At 39.1% G+C, this 23,079-nt stretch overlaps 1 protein-coding gene across 1 annotated transcript in view; it reads left to right on the top strand.

The window, feature by feature from the left end:
- The window catches only part of GDA (guanine deaminase), a 57,665-nt gene that overhangs the window by 2,415 nt on the left and 32,171 nt on the right, over positions 1–23,079 (top strand). The window contains exon 2 of the mRNA XM_087823184.1: positions 20,972–21,060. Within this exon, the coding sequence (XP_087679310.1) occupies positions 20,972–21,060 (89 nt within the window). The remainder of the gene's footprint in view (positions 1–20,971; positions 21,061–23,079) is intronic.

Genomic DNA, 23,079 nt, shown 5'->3' on the forward strand with positions numbered 1-23,079 from the left:
AACCACAGTGTGTAGGTTGTGGGATGGAACGAGTTGTGTGGGGTCTTGGGAGCTTAGTTTTCCACTTCAGACTCAGGTCTGGGGTAGCATCTCAGAGAGAGGGGACGTGACTGCCTCCGTCCTTCAACCCTCTCTCTTCTAGATCTCACCCCTTACTTCATTTAGGCCCAGAGAATGGCACTGACTCACTACTTTTAATGAATTAATTAAAGCTCATTCAAAATTAGGTTAATTAAAATTAATTCTTTAGTCAACATTTTAGTATTGGACATTTGGAATTCAGAGTTAGTTTTTCTACTCAAGTGACATGTAGCTTTTCAAAAGAAAGACCCCAGCATGAGTAATTCACTTGCAGATATTTAATTAATCTTGAGACACTGTGTGCTCAAATGTTACTAAATTGCCTGATTCTTTTCACATGCAACAGGGTCGGGTTGACTTCAAAGATACAGAAAGATGCTTTGGGTCTTTTAAGGAACACTTACAAGGGAGCAAGAACAAGGGAGAGAGTCATTTTGGAGGTAATGTCCTGGAGTGGCAGAAGAGAAAGTCCTGTGGAGAAACAGAGACCTGGGTCCAAGGTCTGTCTTTATCATTTACCTGCTCACTTCCAACCTATGTGAATTTGATCAAGTTACTTAATTCTATTTTCAAGTTCCCTCAGGTATAAAATATTACTATAGCCTACCTCATAGGGTCGTTGAAAGGATTAAATGGATTAATAGTTGTAAAATACATAGATTAATGCCTTGCATGTAGCACATGCCCAATAAACACCAGCAGTTATTATCAGCAATGGAGATGGAGAGACGTGCACAAAGTTGGTAGCTATTTGTGTCAGGTCACCTGGATTTGATGACAAGGGTGGAACGATGTTTGTGAATGTGTTAAATTGTATGGTAGGATACAGATTGGCTGCTGACAGAAAAAGCTTGACGAAGGAAGCCAAAATTGAGCTGCACATGAAAGAACACATAGGACTTGGACAGAAAAGGGTTACAAGGCTCTGGTGAAGGGAGTGAGTCAATGTTCTCTATTTCCCCAAACTGCTGGGAGGAACAAGGGTTATATTATAAAGAACTTGATTTGCCATATCTCACAGTGTAAAAAGTCTTAACTGGTTCTGAATTGTCCTTTTTTTCTGCTTGGGCTGGTGAAGACCCATCTTCCTGCCCAGCTCAGGACCTCAGTCTCTCCTGTGAACTTGAAGAGGGAATTTGGGCTAAGCGCTCCCTTCTGAGGCTGCCAGATCAGAGCTTTGCTTTCATTAGAAACATATGTTTATGCCCAAGGATCATGTTATCATCTCGTAAATTCCTGTTTTCTGGAACGCAGATTGTTTTGTTCAAAATGCTCATGGCAGGCACTGTTGGTTACCCACTCCGTAGCTATAACCCTGCTTCCTTATTGACACATCTGAATTTGAGCTGCCTGTGACAAACTTGGCTCCTGGATACGCCGTGGTGTAAGCCAGTGTTGGTAATCATGATCTCATTGGCTGGATATTTCTTTTCCCAGCTTCTTGGTAGCTTGGGGTGGCCAAGATGACATGACATTCTGACATACAGGAAATCGGCTCAAGGCTTCTGGGGGATATTTCTCTTATTTGTCTTCCTAATCAACAGGCACAGCTGTGGGAAGAGAAGTCCTTCCCTTTTGGATGCTCCCACGTGAGGAGAGGAGCTGCTGCTGCCAGTGTTTGAGGCTATGAGGAAAAATTTAAGAGGGCTTTAGAGGCACCAACCTAGTTCCTCTTTGAACCACGTTGAATAGTTAGCTCTTCCTGGAACTGCCTACTCCCCTCAGACTTCTTTTGGGAGATAATATCTTCATTATCCACACTTCTGTTAATTGTAGCCCAGGACATCTCTAACGGTGACATTGCTTTTTCAAAGAATTACATTATTTTCCAAAGGACTGCTAGCTTTCTCCTTTCCCATTTCTATTTTCTTATTGGCCACAAATGTCAGTGTCTTTTAAGGCACCCACGTCAAGCAATCAAACCGAGCCAGTTTCCTCTGGGACATCTCTGTGCCCACCCCTTTCCATTGCCATTGGCTCCATCCAGCCATTCATTGCCTCTTGCCTAAAGTGTTACCGGAGCCTCCTAACTGTTTTCTCTTCCCCATTCTAATGCCTCCTCCGCATTGCTGACAGTTGCTTTCTCAGGGCATAGATACTATCATGTGTCTCCTCTTTTCCAAGCACGTGTGGCTCCCTGCTGCCTCTAAGGTCCCAATGCGCCAGGACGACATTCTAGGCGTGGCATTATTTGGCCCCAGTCTGCTTTTCTAATACTTCCTCCTGCTCCATTCCTCTCTGACACCTGGGAGTGGGATTACCGTGACTGGTTTTCGCCATGAGGGATCCACGAGCCAAGGGCTGTGTATCCACGCCAGTTTCTCACTGTTACACAGCATATCACGGGCCCTTAAAACTCCACTTTGTTTGTGTCAGCCTCTTGGCCTGGAATAGCCCTCCCTTTTATATCCCCTTTTCTACTCTACCTCTGTGAAAATGCAATCCTGTTCTTCAAGGCCTGCTTCTTTTTTTTATTTTATGTCATGCGTTCCATTTTATTTATTTGTTTATTTATTGAATTTATTGGGATGACATTGGTTTGCAAAACCATACTGGGTACAACCCAATAAAACAGCATCTGCCCACTGCATCGTGCGCCCACCGCCCCAAGTGCAGTCCCTTTCGCCGCCCTTTCCCCCGCCTTCGCCACCTCCATCTCTTTCCCGCTCCCTTTCCCTCTGGCTGTCACCACACTGTTGTCTGTGTCTATGTGTTATGTATATATATATTTTTTGTTAATCCCTTCACTTTCTTTCATCCAGTCCTTCATACCCTCATCTTCCCTCTGGTTTATGAGTTTAAAAACAAAATCCTACAAAGCTAAAACAGTTACAAGGTAATTCTAATTTAAAGTGAGCTCTTCTAGGCTTACATAGATGTAAGAATCTTAAAATCCTGAGGTTCCCAAACGACTTAAACTGACAAAAAAAGTATATGGTATGACCATTCAGCCCCCTCCATGCACATATAAAACACATTTCTGGAAGGTCATATTAAAATTAAAAACCTAAATAATATTTAAGGGTTGGGGATGTGGAGGAGAATTTTTACTTTTCACTTTGTAACTTTTTGTATTTTTTGTTTTGTTTTTGTTTTATTTTTATAATTTAACATAAAATTCACCACTTGAAAGTATATAATTTAGTGTCATTTATTACATTAACAATGTTGTGCCACCATCACCACTATCTGGTTCCAGAAGATGCTTATCAACCCAAAGGAAAACTCATTAGCCATGAAGCAGTCATTCCCTATTCTTCCCCTCACTGCTCGCCACCCCTCAGCAACCACTAATTTGCTTTTTATCTTTATAAATTTGCCTACCCTGAACGTAGATCATGTAAATGGACACATACAATATGTGACCTTTTGTCCCTATTTTTTTTTCCATTTAGCATAATGTTTTCAAGGTTTGTCCATATTGTGGCAGGTGTGAGACTACTTGCCCAGCCTTCTATATTGTTTATGCCTTTGTGTCTTTGTCTCTGTTCCTCCTTCACCCTTCATCTGCTGTATTAATACCTTTCCAGACCAATCACTGACACCTCTCCAGCCCTTCTGTTGACAGGCAGAGCTCAACCCTGGCTCCTTTGTGCCCCACGTTCTGTTTGACACCTCTTTACGGCTCTGACTTCATCTCATGAGCCTTCCCATTAACCTAACTTTGAAGGCAGAGACTACGACTTTATCACTTTCAGATCCACAACTCCTAGCACATGGTGGCTACTCAGATGAATACTTGGTAGATAAATGGTGCTTGGATTTTTTTTAACCACAGGTGACCAGATTGGAAAAATTCACTTTAGGAGTCAGCAAAATGTACAGCCAGCTAAAAATATCTTCCAAATTACCAATTATTAGAATTAAGACTCTGAGTTTTCTAATATAGAGCTTAATACAATGTATTTGGCCACTGGGAGCTGTTACTAGTTTCATGTCCTAGTGAATAATTAAGAACCCTGGAAAAGTAGATTATAATTGGAACTCTGAGACCATCATAAAGTTCTCAAATGCCTTTATCGTGGACTGTGTTGAGGATCTGGAATAATGTAGGTTATTCCCTTTGGTATTGATAGTATGGTTTGTTAAATGTTCACATCTCCATAAAATAATAATTTATTTGATACGTTGTTTGTAAATTGCCACTTATAATTTTCAGTCCTGGAACATGGTAGAGCTTCCATGAAGAATGGCTCTTATTGCCCATCTCCTGTCCTTCACAGTGCTTAGTGCTTGAGCACAAAGTCAGCATTCAATAAATGCTTTCGAGTGGAAGAATGGATAGAATGGACTGTTACTTGGGGGAGGAGCACAGGTTGTCCTGGCAGAGTAGGCATGAAAGAGTTCATCAACACTCTCAGCTGGGGGTGGCCAATATGTGTGAGGGTGCAAGACAAGAAGTTACATTGTTAAGGTCTTCAACTGGTGGGAATCATTTCTGGACTTCTGCCTTCTCTGAGGCTTTGAAAAAACCTCACTCTCTTCCTCCTTGCTGGGTGGATGACTGTACCAGAAGCTTTAATCCAGCTAGAAAACAACTTCTAAATAACTCACATTAAGAAGGAAAACTACACCTCTTTACGTATGAATGGAGGCCTTCACAATCATTCTTTTTTATTTTCTCTGCCCAGACAATCCAGTAGGAAGAAGGAAAACAGGAGGACTAAACCAGCTTAACCAGCCAGCAAGCTCAGCTGGCCTGGCAGTGTCAGCAGCTCAGCAACTTCTTACCCTTGTCGTATCCCCAGTTAACTCTCACGAAGTAGTTGAAAAAAACAACCAAAACTTTTGATTTTTATGAAAGGCTGTAGGTTCTTGGAAAACTGATGAGCAAGTGAAGATGTGCTGCTATCAAAGTAGTTTCTTTTCACAGCTGTGTCCCAGTGACCAAATGGGGTGAAGAGAGCTGAATTGTAAATCAGACCAACAGAATGAAGCATAAAGATGTTTTTCTCTTTAAAATTAGGAAATATGGCATCAAACACCATTCTCTGGTTGCTGTAAAAATATAACAGGAAAGTTGGACTGGACGCCCAGGTTTGACTAATGAATGCTGTGCTCCTGAAAACACGTAATTTTCCCTGAGCTATTGGAATGAACCAACTGCAGTGGCTGGGGGTGGGGGGTGGTGGGGGTTGAGGTATTTGCATATATTAATTTTAAAGATAGAATCCAGGTTGGCAAAAATAGCTCTCCTTGTACTATATAAAGGATACAGCAAAAGGCAAGGAATAGACCTAAAGACCGAGAGAGAAAAAATAAAAGCTCATTGCTGTCTTCATCCACCACGGATCTTTTTTAGAACTTGATAACTAGATTCTTGAGGAGTTGTATGCAAAGGAGATTTTATAAATGAAATATTATGAAAAAATATATTAGGCTAGAGGTCGGGTACCTGAACTAGAGAAGGGCTTCTGTTACTCAGAGGACTGTCATCATGGGCTAGTCAAGATCCTTTGTACATCTTTCTTCTTCACTCATCTGTGAAATGGGTATGGAATGTGGTCCTTCAGAAAGGATTTTTATTTTCTTCTGTAGGGACTATTGGTGTCACCACGCATTTCGTCTGAGCTTAGTATTCACTGCTCCTCTTTCAGCCTAGAGCTTCTTTTTTCATTTTCACTTTAAAAAAGCACCCAAAAAAAACCCTTTATACTTTCCCTATATCGTGCAAGTGCTACCTAAATGCAGACTATAGTTATTTTGTGGCTGGAGGGCCCTTCAGAGTATATTGCTCACTATATTTACCGAAGGAGAAAATTGCTAACATTATTGAAGGCTTATTCTGGGCCAGGCATTCTTTTGAGCATTTTACTAGTGTTATTTAATACGCACAACAACTTTAAGAGGAAGGTAGTATTTTTATTCTCATTTTATAAATGAGGAAACGGAGGTCCAGGGGGACATTAAGTAAGAAGTTGCCAATATTACCCAGCCGATTAAATATTGGAATGGGTTTTCAAAAAAATACCTTAAAAACATAAAAAATAAAAATCTATGCTCATGATGGGAAATTCCAAGTGCACAAAATGCTACGTAGTGGCTCGTAAGTCCTTGTCTTGCTTCTGTCCCAAAGACTTGACATTGCCCCTCCCAAGAGGCAACCACTGCTAGCAGTTTTTTGCTAGAGATACCGTATTTTCCTAGAGATAGTATACAAAATATACAAGCTCATATATATGTTTTGTATTAAAATACTTAGATAATTTTATATATTCACTTCCCCCTACAACTGGCAGTACACTAAATATGGTGCTTAATGCTTTGCCACATACCATATCTATGTATATCTACACACACACACGCGCACACATGTACCAGTTAACATACCTTGGACCTCCTTTCTTATCAGTGCCTAAAGATTTGCCTCATTCTTTCACTCTTCCATGCTTTTCCATTGTAGGGATGGGCTAGAATTTATTTGACCATTCCCTGTTGATGAGCATGTAAATTACTTCATCTGTTTTGCTCTTAGAAACAGCATGATGCCAAGACGCGAACTCAGATAATCTGACTCCTGATCTCTATTTCTTTGCCAACCTCATTTGTTTTCTGCTAAGATGTCTTCTCTGGAAATGATGAGGCGATAGGAAATGGAGTGACATGTTACCAGAGCTCTGTTGTTGAAAGAGAACTGGTGGCCTCAAGGAGGAAAGTTTAGAGGGAGATGAGTTTGAAAATGAGATTCTCTTTTCAAAGATTAACACGAATTCCCACTTCCCTGTGTACCACGTGGGCAAGGTGATCGCATAATTCTTCCACCTGACCTCCATCTTCTGTCCATTACAACCACCAGCACGGCCTCACCCGGAATTTTTGCAGCTCTGACCTGGGCCTGCCCTTTGCCTTATTCCAGGCTCCCAACTTTCATGGACCTGGGCCTTACCCTATTCTCTTCTGTCTGGTTTTGATAGAAAAATAAAAATAACAAAGACATAAACTAGTATTTCTTGAATCCTTAGTCCATGCCTGGTACTTCTCATTTAATTACCTTTAATCTTCTCAATAATTATTAGTTTTATTTTATAGGTGAGAAACTGAGCCTTTGAAAAATTAAGTAACTTGTCCAGGGATTTTCAGATAGTGAGAGGCAGAGCTTGCATGCAAACCCAGGTCTTCGTGGTCCTGTGGGCCTGCACGCTCAGCCCTCGGATGGTGCTGCCTTTGGCTTATCTGAGAGATCGACACCCTTAGCCCCCCTGTACTGGGTTAGGGTGAGGGTTAGAGTGAAGACTGGAGTTAGGGTGCACTTTAGGATCTCCGCTCTGTTCCCCATGTCCTGCCTGGATGTAGCCTGCCCCAGTCTGTTTTGGGATTGCTGCCTGGGGGAGGTGTCAACTGGGGGTGCAAAGCTCAGTCCTGCCCAGGTTCTCCGCCTCCACAGTGTTACTTTCGCATGTCTGTTTAAGGATACGCCTTTGCCAACCAGTGCTTTTGTGGGTCTAGTACTTTGGTGCCAGAAATACAAAGGTCCAAGAACGTCACTGTCTTTTGAGATTATACTTTAGTGGGGAGACAGATACCCTAATTCCGAACTGTAATGCAGTGAGGTAAGTGTTTGTATTAATTTTGTATGGTTGCTCAAACAAATTACCACAAACTTGGTGGGTTAAAACAACACAGAGATTCTTTTACGTTTCTGGGGGTCAGAGACCTGATCCAGCATACTACCAAGTTCCTTAACATTCGGCCCACATGACACCTCTCTCTCGGCTCCTCTTTACACTGGCCATTGCCTCCACCCAGATGAATCATTCATATGGTTCACTAAGGGTTCTGTCTCAAACTCTTCCTGGCATACCTTACAGTCATGGCTCCATTTATTTTCATATGAGACTCTTGCTTAAAAAATGTTTAGGGAGTCAATTCTAAATTCTTTAGTGTGGCACTTTAAAGTTCACTAGAATTTAGGCCTTACATTACATTTATTTATTCAGGCATCTCTCATGTGCTAAGACTGTGGCAGGCAGTGGAAACATGATAGCAAGTAAAAATGGACATCGCCACCCTTGTAGAATTTGCCTTCTAATAATAGAGATAGATATGAATAAAATAATAATTATGAATACATGTGAAATTGTAGCCATGATAAAACAATAGCTCAGAAGTATGTAATGCCTGTGATGTGCCTTGCCCTATTCTGAGTTTTTTACATATATTGTATCATTTAATCCTCTCAACATGTTCATAAGTAGTATCCCCACTTTACAGAAAACTGGCTTTTGGAATTGTAGTTTGAGTCAGTTAAAAGGAAACTAGCCCCCCCCCCCCCAAAAAAAAAGCTGTGTGAGCAGGCGTCTTAAGATTGCAGTGCACCCTCAGTGTTCAGATAAAAATGGATTGTATTGGTTAGCTATTGCTGCATAATAAATATCCCAAAACTTTGGGGCTCACATCGACCATTTGTTCTCCTTATAGTTTCTTTGGGTTCGGGATTCAGGAGCAGTTTAGCTGAGTGGCTCAGGAGCTCTTGTGGGATGAGATCATTTCATCAAGATGTTGGCTAGGATTGTGGTCATGCAAAGACTTGACTAGGGCTGAAGAATCCACTTACAACACTCAAGTTCATTCACATGACTGTAAGCTGGTGCTTATGGTTGTTGGCAGAAATCTTTGGTTTCTCCTCATAAGAACTGCTCCCAGGGCTGCTTGAGTGCCCTCATGACATGACTAACGGCTTTCTCCAGAATAATAATCCAAGAGTGAGAGAGCCAGGTGGAAAGCATTGTTCTAAGCTAGCCTTAGAGGTCACATAGCATTGTGAACATTTGTTCCAAGCACATTGCTAAGTTTGGCCCACCTCAAGTTTGGGGGAAGGAACTAGAGTTCACCTTTTGAAGAAGAGGGGAGTGTCAAAGAATTTATGGACATATTCTAAAGCCACCACATTGATGTTTGGAATCTGAGCTGTGGATGGAGCCTCCCTTTCACCTTGCGTAGGGATTAATTTCTGTTGCAGCATCCCTGACAGATGGTCAGTCAGCCTCTGCTTGGTACTTCCAACCATGAGGAGTTCACTATGTTGTGAGTCACTGAATCCCATTCATATCAATTGTTAGAAGATTTTTTATTCATGAAATTGAAAATTCAACTGCTGAGTGTTCCGTTATTGACGCTAGTTCTGCTGCTGTAGGATGGCACTTTCAGAGATGGTTTTTTCATTATTTACAGCGATGGCAATCTGGACTTCTTTCTTCTTTAGACAAAATAGTGTCAGTTCTACTCAGAGTTTGCTCTGAAGTTTTGATTTTAGAATTTTCCCACATCCTGATCACCTTCCTGTAAAACACTTCAATTCAGTACATCCTTCCACAGCTGTAAACCAGCAGCTCGTCCTGTACCCCAAGCTAAGTCTAACAGGACATGACAAAGCAGCCCTCATTTTGCACAACAGGCTGAGAGAAATGACCATGAAAATTGAAACCTTGCAAAGTACAACTAATCATACTTGGGAGATATTACAGGTTTGGTTCCAGACCACCACAATAAAGTGAGTATCCCAATAAAGGAAAGTGTGATCTTTTTGCTGGTGGAAGGGCTGGCCTTTAGTGTGTGAAAACGCAACGTGTGTGGAAGCCCGACAAAATGAAGTGCAGTGAAACGAGGTATACTTGCGATCTTAAAAATCAATGGAAAACATTACAATTATTCTGAAACCTTTAAAAACTTCTGTTAAAACATTAAAATGTCTCTTTCAAATCTAAATGCATGTAGAAATGAAAAAAAATAGTGAAACCAGTGTTCATTTAGTATGCTGTAATTTAAAACATTAGAAACAGAGAATTAAACTTTTATTTCTTTATTAAAAAAAACTTAAAACTAGTTTCAACAGTGCTTGCCTTTTTCTTGTCGTCATGTGGCTTATAAAGTAGAGTGAGCATCTTTTGTTTGCCTTGGACACTGCCACCTGCTTTATAAATTTGAAGCACCTTCCAACAATATGTCCTTTGAACTCTCAGTGTTGTGAAATACCTCTGAGATATTCCTCTGAGAGTGCCTTTAATGGGAGGTTTGGGTTTTTTTTTTTGCTGGTGTCACTGCTGAGGCATCTTCAATCACTATGTTCATTTATGTGAATAAGTTCACTTTGCTAAAGTTCTCTGGCTGTAGATCTAGTTTCTCGAACGGTGCTGATGTCCATGTTCCATGGTCAACTGTTCCTTCGATGGCTCCATTTATGTTGGATTCAAATTTCACTTCTTGTGGTATCACTTTTCATTTCTTTGCGATACTGTTAAGCAGTTTACTTTTTCAATTATTCATTTTTGTAAAGTGCCATGTGAGTTTATTGCTGGGAGGTGAAGAGGCAACCCAACCACATGCTCTGCTGTCTCTGTGAACTGAGTTAACAGTGCACAGTGACCGGTGATCACAGACGTGGGACGAACTGACGTGCTTGGTCACTGATCCCTACACACGTCTGTGGAGTGTGTAGTGACTTGTGGACTGAAGAGCTAGAAGCCAGGTTTGTCCTTTATGCAGTCACTCAAAGTTAACAGCTTGTGGTAACTAGTATTTGAACCATGTTGTTAAGGGACTGGTGTTATTTAAACTGTGACGTCTGAAATTTATGTATATTGGAAACCATGCAAAGTGAGGACTCCCATATTTCTACAAATTTAACCTTAGCTGGAATCTGTTTTATGGGCAGCTATTCCATACCATTAATTTAGAGTCTCATACATCTTTCTTTATGCATTTGATTTTTCTTAAATGTGTCAGGTTTTACTTACATTCCTGTTAAGCTTCATCTTATTACTCTTATTCTGTGGATGTCTTTTTAAACTTGATTTTGCTATCTAAGGAACAAACTGTCCCTTCCAAATTGTTGTCCATTTCACACCTAAGCTTTTAATACGAACAGGGCTTGGGCAGAGCCTGGTGATATGTCTCTAGAGCTCTCCAGCCCTGCTTCTCTCATCCTGTTAATCAACTTTTTGGGACTAAGAATATACAACCAAATATAATTTTCTCCAACTCTCCTGTCATCTATGCTTTCTTTTTTTTTTTTTAGCTTGTTCAACAAAGTTAATTTTCTGGTGCCGTAAGATGCCTCTCTGAAATCAAAGCACACCATGTCAGCAGTTGTCTCCTGAAATATCACTCTGGTTACCATATAAAAAATTAACAGTACTGAAATATCTTATGTTTATGAAGAACTTTTACAGTTCATGGAATTTTTATATAGCTTCCTTTAAAAATATTTGGTCTTGATAGAGTGGAAAGGTGATATGGCAGATATTACCAATTTTCAAAAATGGTAAGTCAGAAAGGTTAAGGGATTTGCCTTGATTCACAGAGAGAGTAGAGAGTAAAGTCTTTTTTATTTTTTATTGATTTTATTTATTTATTTATTTATTTATTTTAAATATATCTTTATTGATTTCAGAGAGAGGAAGGGAGAGGGAGAGAGAAACATCAATGATGAGAGAGTCATTGATCTGCTGCCTCCTGCGCACCCCCGACTGGGGATCGAGCCCGCAGCCCGGGCATGTGCCCTGACCAGGAATCAAACCCCGATCGCCTGGATCCTAGGTTGATGCTCAACCGCTGAGCCACACCCTGCTGGGCATGTTTTTTTATTGATTTTAGAGAGAGGAAGAGAGAAAGAGAGAGAGAGAGAAACACATCAATATGAGAGAGAAACATCGATTGGTTGCCTCCTCCACGTGCCCTGACCAGGAATCGAACCTGCTACCTTTGGTGTATGTGAAGATACTACAACCAACTGAGCTACTCGGCAGGGTGAGATTAGAATCTGACTCTTCAGCAAGTCTAGTGTATTTTTTACCACCTTAAGCTTCTGAGATGAGGGGCCTACAGAAAAGAGTTTCTGCAGGTTTTTGTTGTTGATTTACTAGACCAGTCTTACAATCCCCCCTTCTCGTAGGGTCTTCTGTTGGTCTGTGAGGGCTGCCATAACAATGCACCACAGCTGGGTGGCTTACACGATACACATGTATTGTCTCTCAGTTCTTGAGGCTGGAAGTCTGAGGTCAAGGTGTCAGAAGGGTTGGTTCTTTCTGAGGGCCGTGAGGGAGGATCTGTCTAGGTGTCTCTCCTTGGCTTGTCGATGGCCATTTTATCACAGTGTCTCTTCATTTCATCTTCCCTCTGTGCATGTTTCTGTGTCCACATTTCTCCTTTTTATATGGGAACCAGTCATATTGGACTAGAGCCCACCCTAATGACCTCATTTTAACTTGATTACCTCCATAAAGACCTTATCTCTAAATACAGTCACATTCTGAGGTACTGGGGGTTTAGGGCTTTCACATATGAATTTTGGGGAAACACAACTCAGCCTATAATGCTTCTCTAAGGCAGATTTTAAAAATTACCAAAGGAGTAGGCTTGTGTAGCAGTACTTTTGTGCATCCCTGCATTTTCTTACCTATGTCTCCGCACTTAATGCAGTCTATTGAGGTCAACTTTCTGGTCAGTTGATATCAGCTTTCAGTTATAAAAAGAAAGAGTGCTTTTCCTAAATTCATTCTCAGTTGTCCAAGCATTGAATGTAGTATCTGAAGATGTCTTTTGTGAGGCAGATGTTGAAATTATTAGCTTATATAATGATTTCAGGATTCAAATGTGTCATTTAACTTTGGCTCTGAGACCTGTGTTGAATTCAACTTAGTGTTTGGTGAAAATTATACACCCATCCAAACAGTTTCCTTAGTCCACAAATTGATTAAGGAATTCTGAATTTAGAAAAAAATAAATTAGAGAGTATCCATTTGTATCCCAAAGACATTCACAAGCACTCAGGTGCATGTAAAGGTTGTGTAGCATATTATTGCCTGCTTGTAAAAACAAGGGGCAAATTAGATTGCTGATGCTGGGATGCTATAAATGTTTGATCTGTGTAATTTTGTTTTCTCATCTCCTCTACACCTCTTGAAGTTTCTCTTCTTGGTCATTTGGGTGTTCTACAGATGATCAATGTGAGCATTTTATATGATATAGAGTTTGATGTTTAAAAAAATAACATTTAGTGTGTGAGCAGAGTTTGTTTGTGCTCATATATTTGCTCAAAAAAAAAAAAAAAGAATAGTTATAATGTCTGTGTAAGGTGTAATGAATAAAGACATGATGAACTGTCAGTTACCTTTGGAGCCCCCTATATCCCTCCCCACCCCATTTTTTCCCCTTCCCACTCTGAGGAAACCATTATCCTAAATCTTATGTTTTCAAGTCCTTGCTTTTCCTTACACTTAAAATATTTGTATTCCAAAACAAATATAGTGTTTGGTTTTGTAGTTAAATTTTTATTTTTAAGTCATTGCAAAATTATAAAAAAGTTACAAGGGTAGTATAAATAACTCTCTTATAGCCTTCAACCACGTTGCCCAGTGTTAACATTTACATCTGCTCCATCGTTCTTCCACACTCTCTCCAGACATATGTAGATATACATATGCAAATACACACACTTATATTTTTTTCTGAACTAATTGAGAATAAGTATAGACATGCCGTTCCCATTTACATACTTCGATGTGTATTTCTTTAAAAAAACAAAGATGCTGTCTTACATAATCACATACAATCATCTAGATCAGGAAATTAACATCGATATAATTCTACCGCATAACCCACAGATCCATTCAAACTTTTCCCATAGGCCCAATATTGTCCTTGATAGCTTCTCCCCCTTTCTGGTTCAGGATCCCCCCCCCAAAATCACATCACAAGTTGCATTTACTTGTGATGTTTCATTAGCTGCCTTCCATCTGGAATAGGTCTTCAGTCTGTCTTTGTCTTTCATGTCCTGGATAATTTTCAAGAATATAGGAGAAGTTTTGTCTTGTTTTAAGAATGTCTCTCAATTTGGGTTTGCCTGGTGTTCCCCTATGGTTAGATGCAGGTTATGCATTTTGGGGCAGGATTATCACAGAAGTGATGCTGTGTTCTTCTCAGGGCATTATATCAGGAGGCACATGTTACTGATTTATGCCATTACTCTTGATGTTAGCTTTGTTCACTTTGTTAGAGTGGCATTTACCAGGTTTCTCTACCATAAAGTTACTATTTTTTTTTCTGTAAAGTAAGTTTTATGAGGAAATAATTTGAAATTATATAAATACCTTGTTCCTCAATGAATTTTCTCTCACTAGTTTTAACATTCATTGATAATTTTTGCATGAATAATTTATTAAATGATGGTGTCAAATGCTCATTTTTAGAATTCTCTCATTCCTTGCACATGTATTAGTTGGTATTCTACTGTAGGAAGGACTTGTTTATTAATTCATTCATTCATTCACTTATGGACTCATGGATTTCTATCATTGAGATTTAATTCATTACTATTATTATTTATTTTCATCCTCATATTAGCCCTATTTAGCTAGTAGAGGCTTCTTCAAGGTGGTGCCTGTGTGCTTTTTACTACTCTCCATCTATATTTTTAGCACATCCTTATTTTTTGACACAAATTTGTATTTCAGAATTATCTTTTTTTGTAGATTTAAAAAAAAAAAGCTGTATTAAGATATAATTCAGATACAATACAATTCAGTGGGTTTTTATCTTTTCAGAGAGTTGTGCAATCATTGCCACTATCAATTTTAGAACATTTTCTATCCCCCAAAGAAACCCCATAACCCCTTGGCAGTCACTCCTGCTTTCCTCCCAAGCTCCCCAACCCTAAGCTATTTTCTACCACTAATCTACTTTCTTTCTTTTTTTTTTGGTGTTTTTGCTATATTTGTTTTTACAAATTTATTGAAAGTTTATTTCATTACCATATTTCAGTTGTGTTGATTAATGTGGCCAAAGGTGCTATAGAACTTATCTACTCAAGTTATAAGGCATTTTCCTGGGAAGTTTCCATTGCTGCATTTAAGCCCCTGAAAAATCACGATGACTTTAATTTAAGCAAAAAAAAAAAAAAAAGATGGGGGGATGTTTCTAAAATGCTTCTGTTTTTAAAAAATATTTTAAAATGTTGAGTATTTTTGAAATACATTAACATATTATATATGGTGTTGAGAAGGAATTGTAGTTTCTTTGCTCCAGCTCTGGAATCACTCTATCACTCTGGTTCTTTCTATTGGAGAATGACACATAGAAACCAATATCTGAGCATTAGGGGTGCTGAATGCTACAGGGTGTCACTGTTTCTAGTTCTTGGCCCTCTCAGAAAGTAGAGCTAGGAAGGAAACTTTTATATATATATATATATAGTCTACATAAATTAAAAACCATGAGTTGACACCAATACTCCAATTTAAATCCAATACCACAGAATGCTTTCTGGCATTACATATTTGTACCTCCCCTCTGAGAAGCCTGGCTCTCATTATCCACAATATATTTATATTGTGAACTAAGTATGGTTTTTACCTTTTTAAATGGCTTGGGGAAAAGAATATTTTTTAACAAAATAAAATTATATAAAATGTAAATTGTTTTCTATAAATAAAGTTTTATGGAAACATAGCTGCACCCATTTGTGTATATGCTGCTTTTACTTTACAATTACAGAGTTGAGGATTGTAACAGAGACAATTTTCTGTCTGCAAAGCTGAAAAGATTTACTGTCTGGCCCTTTGTCAAAAGTTTGCTGACCCTTGGTTTATCCTGTTAGAGAAGCAGTCATAGAGGTATGACAGAATCTCTGCGAAGATAGGTCAAGACCAGCAGATGCTCCTGGCTTTCTCTGTGACCATAGGCGATTCACATTACCTGGTGAGAATCTCGGACCTGAGGATCTAAGTCCCTCATGCTTCTCTTTGGTTACTTTGTAATGTGGATTTGCTCGATTTTACCTTTATAGGTTCGCTTTTATTTTTTCTAAGGCAATCTCACCTCATCTTTCTCTTCCATTAATCTGTTTGAGGTGAATTGCGTTAATATGGCAATTTTCACCTCTGTCCAAAAGCTTCAGAAATCTTGAGATCACATATTTTTATCTGATTTTATCTCCCGTTACAGTGCCTAAGAGTGGATTTTGTGTAATGGGTTGCAATATGTGTTACCTTATTTTGTTGGCCGAGCTATTTTATAATGGTCCGAAGAGCAGTTTACTCTGTTCCATAGCAACAAGCCTCTTGCCCAAACTGGCCATCTGGTGTGTGAAGCCTCTATTTTGCAGAGATTTATTTTATTTTTTTTTTAGCTGGTAGTCATTACTCATCTGCTTTGGCTTTAGTATTCTTGACATTCTCGTTATTGCTCATCCTAAATAGTTCCAGTTTCAAGTAAGAGAGCGCTTGGAGTCATTGCTTAACAGAAGGGATTCAATTTCCTCATCTGGGAAACAAGGGGGCCAGATGAAAAGGTTCCTGCCAGCTGGCACCACCTATGATTTTATGAAATTTGTTTTTTAATGACTGCTGTATGTGCTTGGCAGCCCACCTAGACTATGGCCTGTGAAGAGGAGACCGTGGGCCATAGCAGATACTCTTAATGGTGAGTGATTGAATGAGTGAATGAATGGCCACATGAACCCAGGTCACTTCAGGTTGCAAGACCCCTTGCCCCATAAAGAAAACATCCATATTATTTTGTAGTTTTGCCATATTTGTTTTCCAAAATATTTTTAGGGAGCTCTTAAAAATAAATCTCAAGGTTGTGCCATGACCTACAAAGCTACCTCCTCCATCCAGTTTCTTACCACTCTTTCTTCTAGTCCTTGTACTCTATCGCCACTGGGTCCCTGATGTTTTAAAACATGCCAAGCAGCTAATTTAAACACACACATGGGGGATTTTGTACTGATTGTTCTCTCTGGAACTCTCTTCCTAGAATATCCTAGTAGTTCACTCCCTTCCTTCATATAAATCTGTGCTCGAAATAATTTCTCAGAGATAACATCACACCCCACATTTTATTACATCCATTTACCTTGCTTTATTTTTCATCGTTCTCACTTACATATGCAATATACCTTATATTCATCTATCGACTTATTGTTCCTGGTCCTTGGGAGAGTGCTTCTCACACAGTAGGCCTCAGGCGGTAATTGTTGAGTGACTACATGAATAAGAACAGGGAAAAAAAATCTACAGAATACTTTATTTGTGAATTAAAGTTTTCCCCAACCCAGTGCTCTAATGTTATTAAAGTATACTCATGTCTGTAACACATCTTGTAGCTTTTAGACGTTGTGCCTCTGTTTCTGTCATTATTTACCTCTTCCACCCCTTTCTCTTCAACCCTGGGTATTCATCATGTGTCAAATCATTGTTGGAGTTCTCCCTTTCCTTTGTAACCTTCACTGACCATGCCCACTGTCTCTCCATTGGTACTGGTGGCGCCCATTGCACCCTGTCACCATGCCTTCCCCATCTGATTCATTATCTCTCTGTGGGTCTTAACTACCCAACCTTAGGCTCTATGACTGGAGATTACGTATTTCTATTTTTTACTTTACATTTGCATATACATTGAAAATGAAATTAACTTTAACATTTTAAAATAAAACATTTGTTACTATTAACAATTTTGAATCTAAATGAGTGTAAATATAGAAGCAAAAATTACTCCCAAATTTTATTTTAGAGATATTAACCACTGTGAACATTTTGACCCAACACCCCAACACACACACACCCCATATTCTTGTAAAAAATGTGATCATGCCATAAATGTTATCCAGCAAACTGCATTTTAAAAAACATCTTAAGATTGTATTAAGGGTAATTTTCCATTCTGTACGTATATGTCTTCACTGTCACTTTTAATTCCTGCAATGTTTATTTGCATTTAAACCAATCCCTTAATGACTGATTTGAAGTTGTTTGCAGCTTTTCACTATTGCACATGTCTGGTGTATATTTTGGGGGTAAAAGCGCAGATTTGAAATCTTTATGGTGGAAGGTGAGAATATGAGTTGACTAGAGAAATGCTCTGCACATTTTTCTACTAATATGCCCCTAAAAGAATTTTGAAAAGCTTTATATGCTTTCATACTTTTAAAAGCTGATATGTGTAATTTTTATTAGATTAAAATATGTATAAAGCTCATAATTTCTGGCAAATTGTAAATATTGCATGCTAAAATTGAACTGTGATGTTACTTTAAAAATTTTTTTATTATTATTCAATTAAAGTTGATGTACAATATTATATTAGTTTCAGGTGTACAACCCAGTGATTAGACATATAGTGTATATAACTTATGAAGTGATCACCCCGATAAATCTAGTACCAATCTGCCACCATACTTAGTTATTACAATATTATTGACTATATTCCCTGTGCTCTACTTTAAATCACCATGACTATTCTGTGACTACCAATTTATACTTCTTCATCCTTTCACCTTCTTTACCCAGTCCCCCAACCCCCCTCCCATCTGGCGACCATCAAAATGTCCTCTGTATCTGTGAATCAGTTTCCTGGCTGCTTGTTTGTTTATTTTGTTTTTTAGATTTCACATATAAGTGAAATCACCTGGGATTTGTCTTTCTCTGTCTAACTTATTTCATTCAGCACAATACCCTCTAGGTCTATTCATGTTGCAGATGGCGAGATTTCATTCTTTTTTTATGACTCAGTCATACTTCATTGCATATATGTTCCACTTCTTTATCTATCCATCTATTGATGGATACTGTGACATTATTTTTCAAATGTATCTGATGGAATGAAAATATAGTGATTTGATATCTACCTTAACCTATTTTCTAAAAATCATGAGCTAGCTCCTCTTTAATGATCTAAAAAGCTATCCAGTCCCTTTTTCTTCTTGAATTACTAATTATATTCTCCTTCCCTTACAGAGTTGTGCTAATGCAATCTAGTTTTAGGCTTGAACATCTTTTATTGATCAACCAGTGTAAATTTGTGCACATAAATTTAAACCTTTAAAATTTCCTAGGACCATAAGGAATTTAAAAAATATATGTTATACATGTTGAAAGGTAATTTGTTAAATGTGAAATTAAAAGGCTGTTTTTTACTACTAGATAAATATCTCTATAGATGAGAATTACTTGGTAGAAAGAATGAAATGCCAGTACCATCAATTTTTTTTAATTTTTTTTATTTTACAGAAGTAAGAGCTGAGAATTATTTTCACATAAATCAAGTAGATGGGGCTGGGAGGCGTTCCTTATACAGTAGTGATATTGCTCAATTCTTTGAACTCATGAGTTATTTGATAAAATTTGTATATTAATCTATCATCAAAAATATTTTTAATAATCTGTCAGTAGATAAGCAATTAGGTCTCCTGTAAATTTTATTGAAAGTAAAGTCCACAGTGCTAGAGAAATAGCTTAGGGAGCCAGGCGTAGGCATTGGTAGGAGCACATTTGAGCTCGATGATTGGATATTCCATCTACCATCTGCATGCAGCCCAGAAAAGGGGACAGTTGCATTCAGTTAAGGTTGAACTTTTTAAAAAATATATGTTTTTATTGATTTCAGAGAGAGGAAGGGAGAGAGAGAGAGAGAGAGATAGAAACATCAACGATGAGAGAGAGTCATTGATCGGTTGCCTCCTGCACGTCCCCTACTGGGGATTGAGCCTGCAACCTGGGCAAGTGCCCTGGCCGGGAATGGAGCCTCAATCTCTTGGCTCAGAGGTCGATGCTCAACCACTGAGCCACGCTAGCCGGGCTGAACTTTCTTTACCAGATGTGTGTTAACTAAAACTCACAGGCAGTATGAAATAACACATGGTAGAATCTAAGCTGGACCAGGAAAAATGGTAAGAGAAGACCACTGATGGACTGAGGAAAAGTGGAGGGGGGAAGGTAAAGGGAGGGCTTTTTAAGGTAGAAGATTGTTTGAAGTATTTGGAATGACAAACAGGTAAAAGAAGAAATTGTGGTCAGATGTGTGATTTGGGAGGTAGAGCAGTTATAATATGAAGTTCATGAACTTCATATGTTCACAAACCAATCACTGAAGATGAGTTCATGGAACTAGCTGGCCCTGGTGTCAACAGGGTTGTCCAGGTTGGTATTACAAGGCTTGGGATATTAGAGAAAGTGTGTGAGGCAGGTGTCAACAGATTTGAACATGAGAAAGGTTGGTACAGGAGAACAAAAAGAGATGATAGATGCACTTGAAAGCTGCACATATATTTTATTCTTCTTTGTCCTTTCTTGCTTTGCAATCTTTTTTGATAGAGAAAGCAATCACACTACACTTTTAAAATGATCAACAATAGATATAATGTATCTAGGATTTAACATATTCCAAGGATGTGCTATCGTCTTTACTCAAATGATTCTATTTAGGACTCACAATAGGCTTGAGAAGTATGTTCTGGTGTTACCCACTGATGGGAAAAAACAGACCAAAAAAGAATAAGAGACCCATTGAGGTTCCCAGCTATGGCCCGTGGGTTTCAGACCTCACAAGTCTAACACGAGAGATCACTCTGTTCGTGTTCCATACACTGTACTAGAGGAATGTAGCAGACGTCTAGTATCAAAACATCAACATGGTTCATGCCAAGACTCAGTTGTCAGGCAATTATGAGCAGCTATATTCCATATTAAGAAGTTGCCCCGTGATACACTACTACGGTACCCTGGACTTGAGTCTCCTATAATAGCCTAACAAAAATCTTTTAGTCATCTGTAGTGCGGCATACTTTCTATGAACAATGGTTTCCTTTAATCATTTTCAGGAGTGGGAAAGAAAAAAAATCAAGCCCTTTTTAATACTGTCTCCAAATTAGAATTTCTGAAGCCTTGCTTATATCTATAGAACAGCAGAAAGGGAGAAATATCATTCAATTTACTTCTTTGGGCAACCAAAGGCAAACACCTGCCTTTTTGGCCTCTAGACTCAAGCCTGTTTGTTATCAGCTACCTTTTAAAATTAACTCAGCTACAGTATAGTCTCTTTTTAAAAGATCTAGATATTGAGTAGCAACAAATGATGTTTCATTAATTTATGATTCTTTTCTTTCTTTCTTTTAAAGATAGTGTTTCTAGAAGAAGCATCTCAACAAGAAAAGCTGGCCAAAGAATGGTGCTTCAAGCCGTGTGAGATAAGAGAACTGAGCCACCAGTAAGTAACAGCCAGCTTCTTCCCTTTTGTGGAGTCCATTGACTAGTCTTAAATGATAAGAAACCTGCCTTGAGAGACAGAGGGGCTCTTTTTCTTTCTTAAGGTGTGAGGTACAAGGAAGAAGTGAGTAGAGAACAAGGAGCTGAGGGATGGAAACTCTGAGTCCTAGAGGCTGCCATCATTTATTTGATTCTTCACCAAACATTTGTGGAGCTTAGTACATGTAGGAACTGGGATCCCGAGGTGAGAATGCTCTACGAAGCCTTTGCTCTCCCAGGGTTACAGCCCCTGGCAGGCCCTGGGGAATACAGAGGGTTCACAAGGGCGCAGGTATGTGAGTATGACAGTGATAGCTGTGAACCTGTAAAGGAAGGAAAGAAAGAGCAGGATAGAGATGCTTGTCGGGAGGCTGGGAGGGAGGCTTGGGGAGCGATAACTCTGACATCATGGTTAGGTAAGACCTATCTCCAAAAGTGCATTTGAGCTGAGATTTTATGTTCCAACTTCTTTTAGGAGTTTTTAATAATTTGTTCAAAATGTGTTTCTTGTGATTGGCCCACGTTCTTTGTAGCCTACTTGATTTATTTCATAGAAATAGAGATACTTTTTTTTTTTTTAACTCAAAGATTTTATCTTGTTTCAGGCCAAGTGTATTTCCAAAGTCATTGAGAGTTCCAAAGTCAATCAAAATCATTTTCATTCTAAAAACATCTTTATAACCTGGGGAGTGACCTGAGAGTAATGTAATGAGAACAGTGAAGTAGGAATTAGAACACCTGGTGTGAATCCTAATGCTGCGGCTTCGTGGCTGCTAAATGTAATGCAGGCCACTTTCCTTCTCTGAGCTCGTGTCCTAGGCTGTTAGCAAAAGGATTGTCTAGGTGACACTGTCCCCTGCCACAGATCTGTGAATTGGGTTACCCTCAAGGCTTTGAGGCAGAGGGCCTGGCCGCCGTCCAGAGAGACGGAGGTGACTGGTCATAAAGTTTTGTTGCACTTGCATTTATTTTGTCTCTCCTGCCTCCTTCCCTCTCTCTGCTGCCTCTCTGTGGGCTTTGAAGCTTGCAGGCAATGGGCATAGAGATGAATCCAGGGCAGAAAGATCATTACAGTGACTTCTGCTGTTACCGTCTGCTCCCTGTTGCTAAATTTTCATGAGAATATATGTTGAGGAACAAAGGACATTTCTGGTCACGTGCCTGTGTGCCTTGGTAATGAGAGATTAAAAGAGAGCTTGGGAGTGGCTGAGATGGGGGCTGGGAGGGAGGGAGAGGGTGGCGAAGTGATTGGCAGATGAGGAGATGGGTGAACACGTTTGTGGGTCTTCACATTTTTTGTCCCTCTTTATGAGGCTGCTTTTGGAATGAAATTAATCAAACAAATGCAGATGCAAAGGGACCTGTAAGCACAAAACACCAAAAGAGGTAAAGTAAGAAAAAATTTAAACTTTGGTGGAAGACTGAAGTCTTTGAAGAAAAATCCTATTTAAAATGCACAGTAATTTGTAGATCAAACACGTAAGATATGTGTGTTTGAATTTCTTTAAGCCAGGATTAAAATACCATAGAAGATGATGTGTCTGACTGTCTGTTTCATAGATTCCATGTATCTACAGGTCTATCTCAGCACGATGTGTATTTTAAAAATATGAAAATTACAACTTTGAGCAGTGCTTTGTTAGGAGTGGTTCAGATTATGGCCACAGACCGCAGAGAGGTTGGCAGGGCCAAGGTTAGGGTGAGACGAGTGGGGCATTTACCTTGGGCACAGAATTTATGGGCAAAAAAACTTAGGAATCAAGATAAATAACAGTTTAATGCAATATTTTTAAAAAAGCGAAATTAATGCAAAAAATATCTGTGATGAACAAAATGCCAAAATTTTAAATAAAGATGTTGTTGTTTGTTTCATATCCTTAAATTTTTGTGTGCAAGAAAAGAGTGGTTTTCAAACAGCCCTGGGCTCCCAGAGCAGGTTGACAACGGTGTTCAAACAGATTGGGTAGCTCAGGCCTTTGCA

This window comes from Miniopterus natalensis, chromosome 12 (assembly GCF_054644295.1).
Source record: "Miniopterus natalensis isolate mMinNat1 chromosome 12, mMinNat1.hap1, whole genome shotgun sequence".
In the NCBI taxonomy this organism is placed as follows: domain Eukaryota; kingdom Metazoa; phylum Chordata; class Mammalia; order Chiroptera; family Miniopteridae; genus Miniopterus; species Miniopterus natalensis.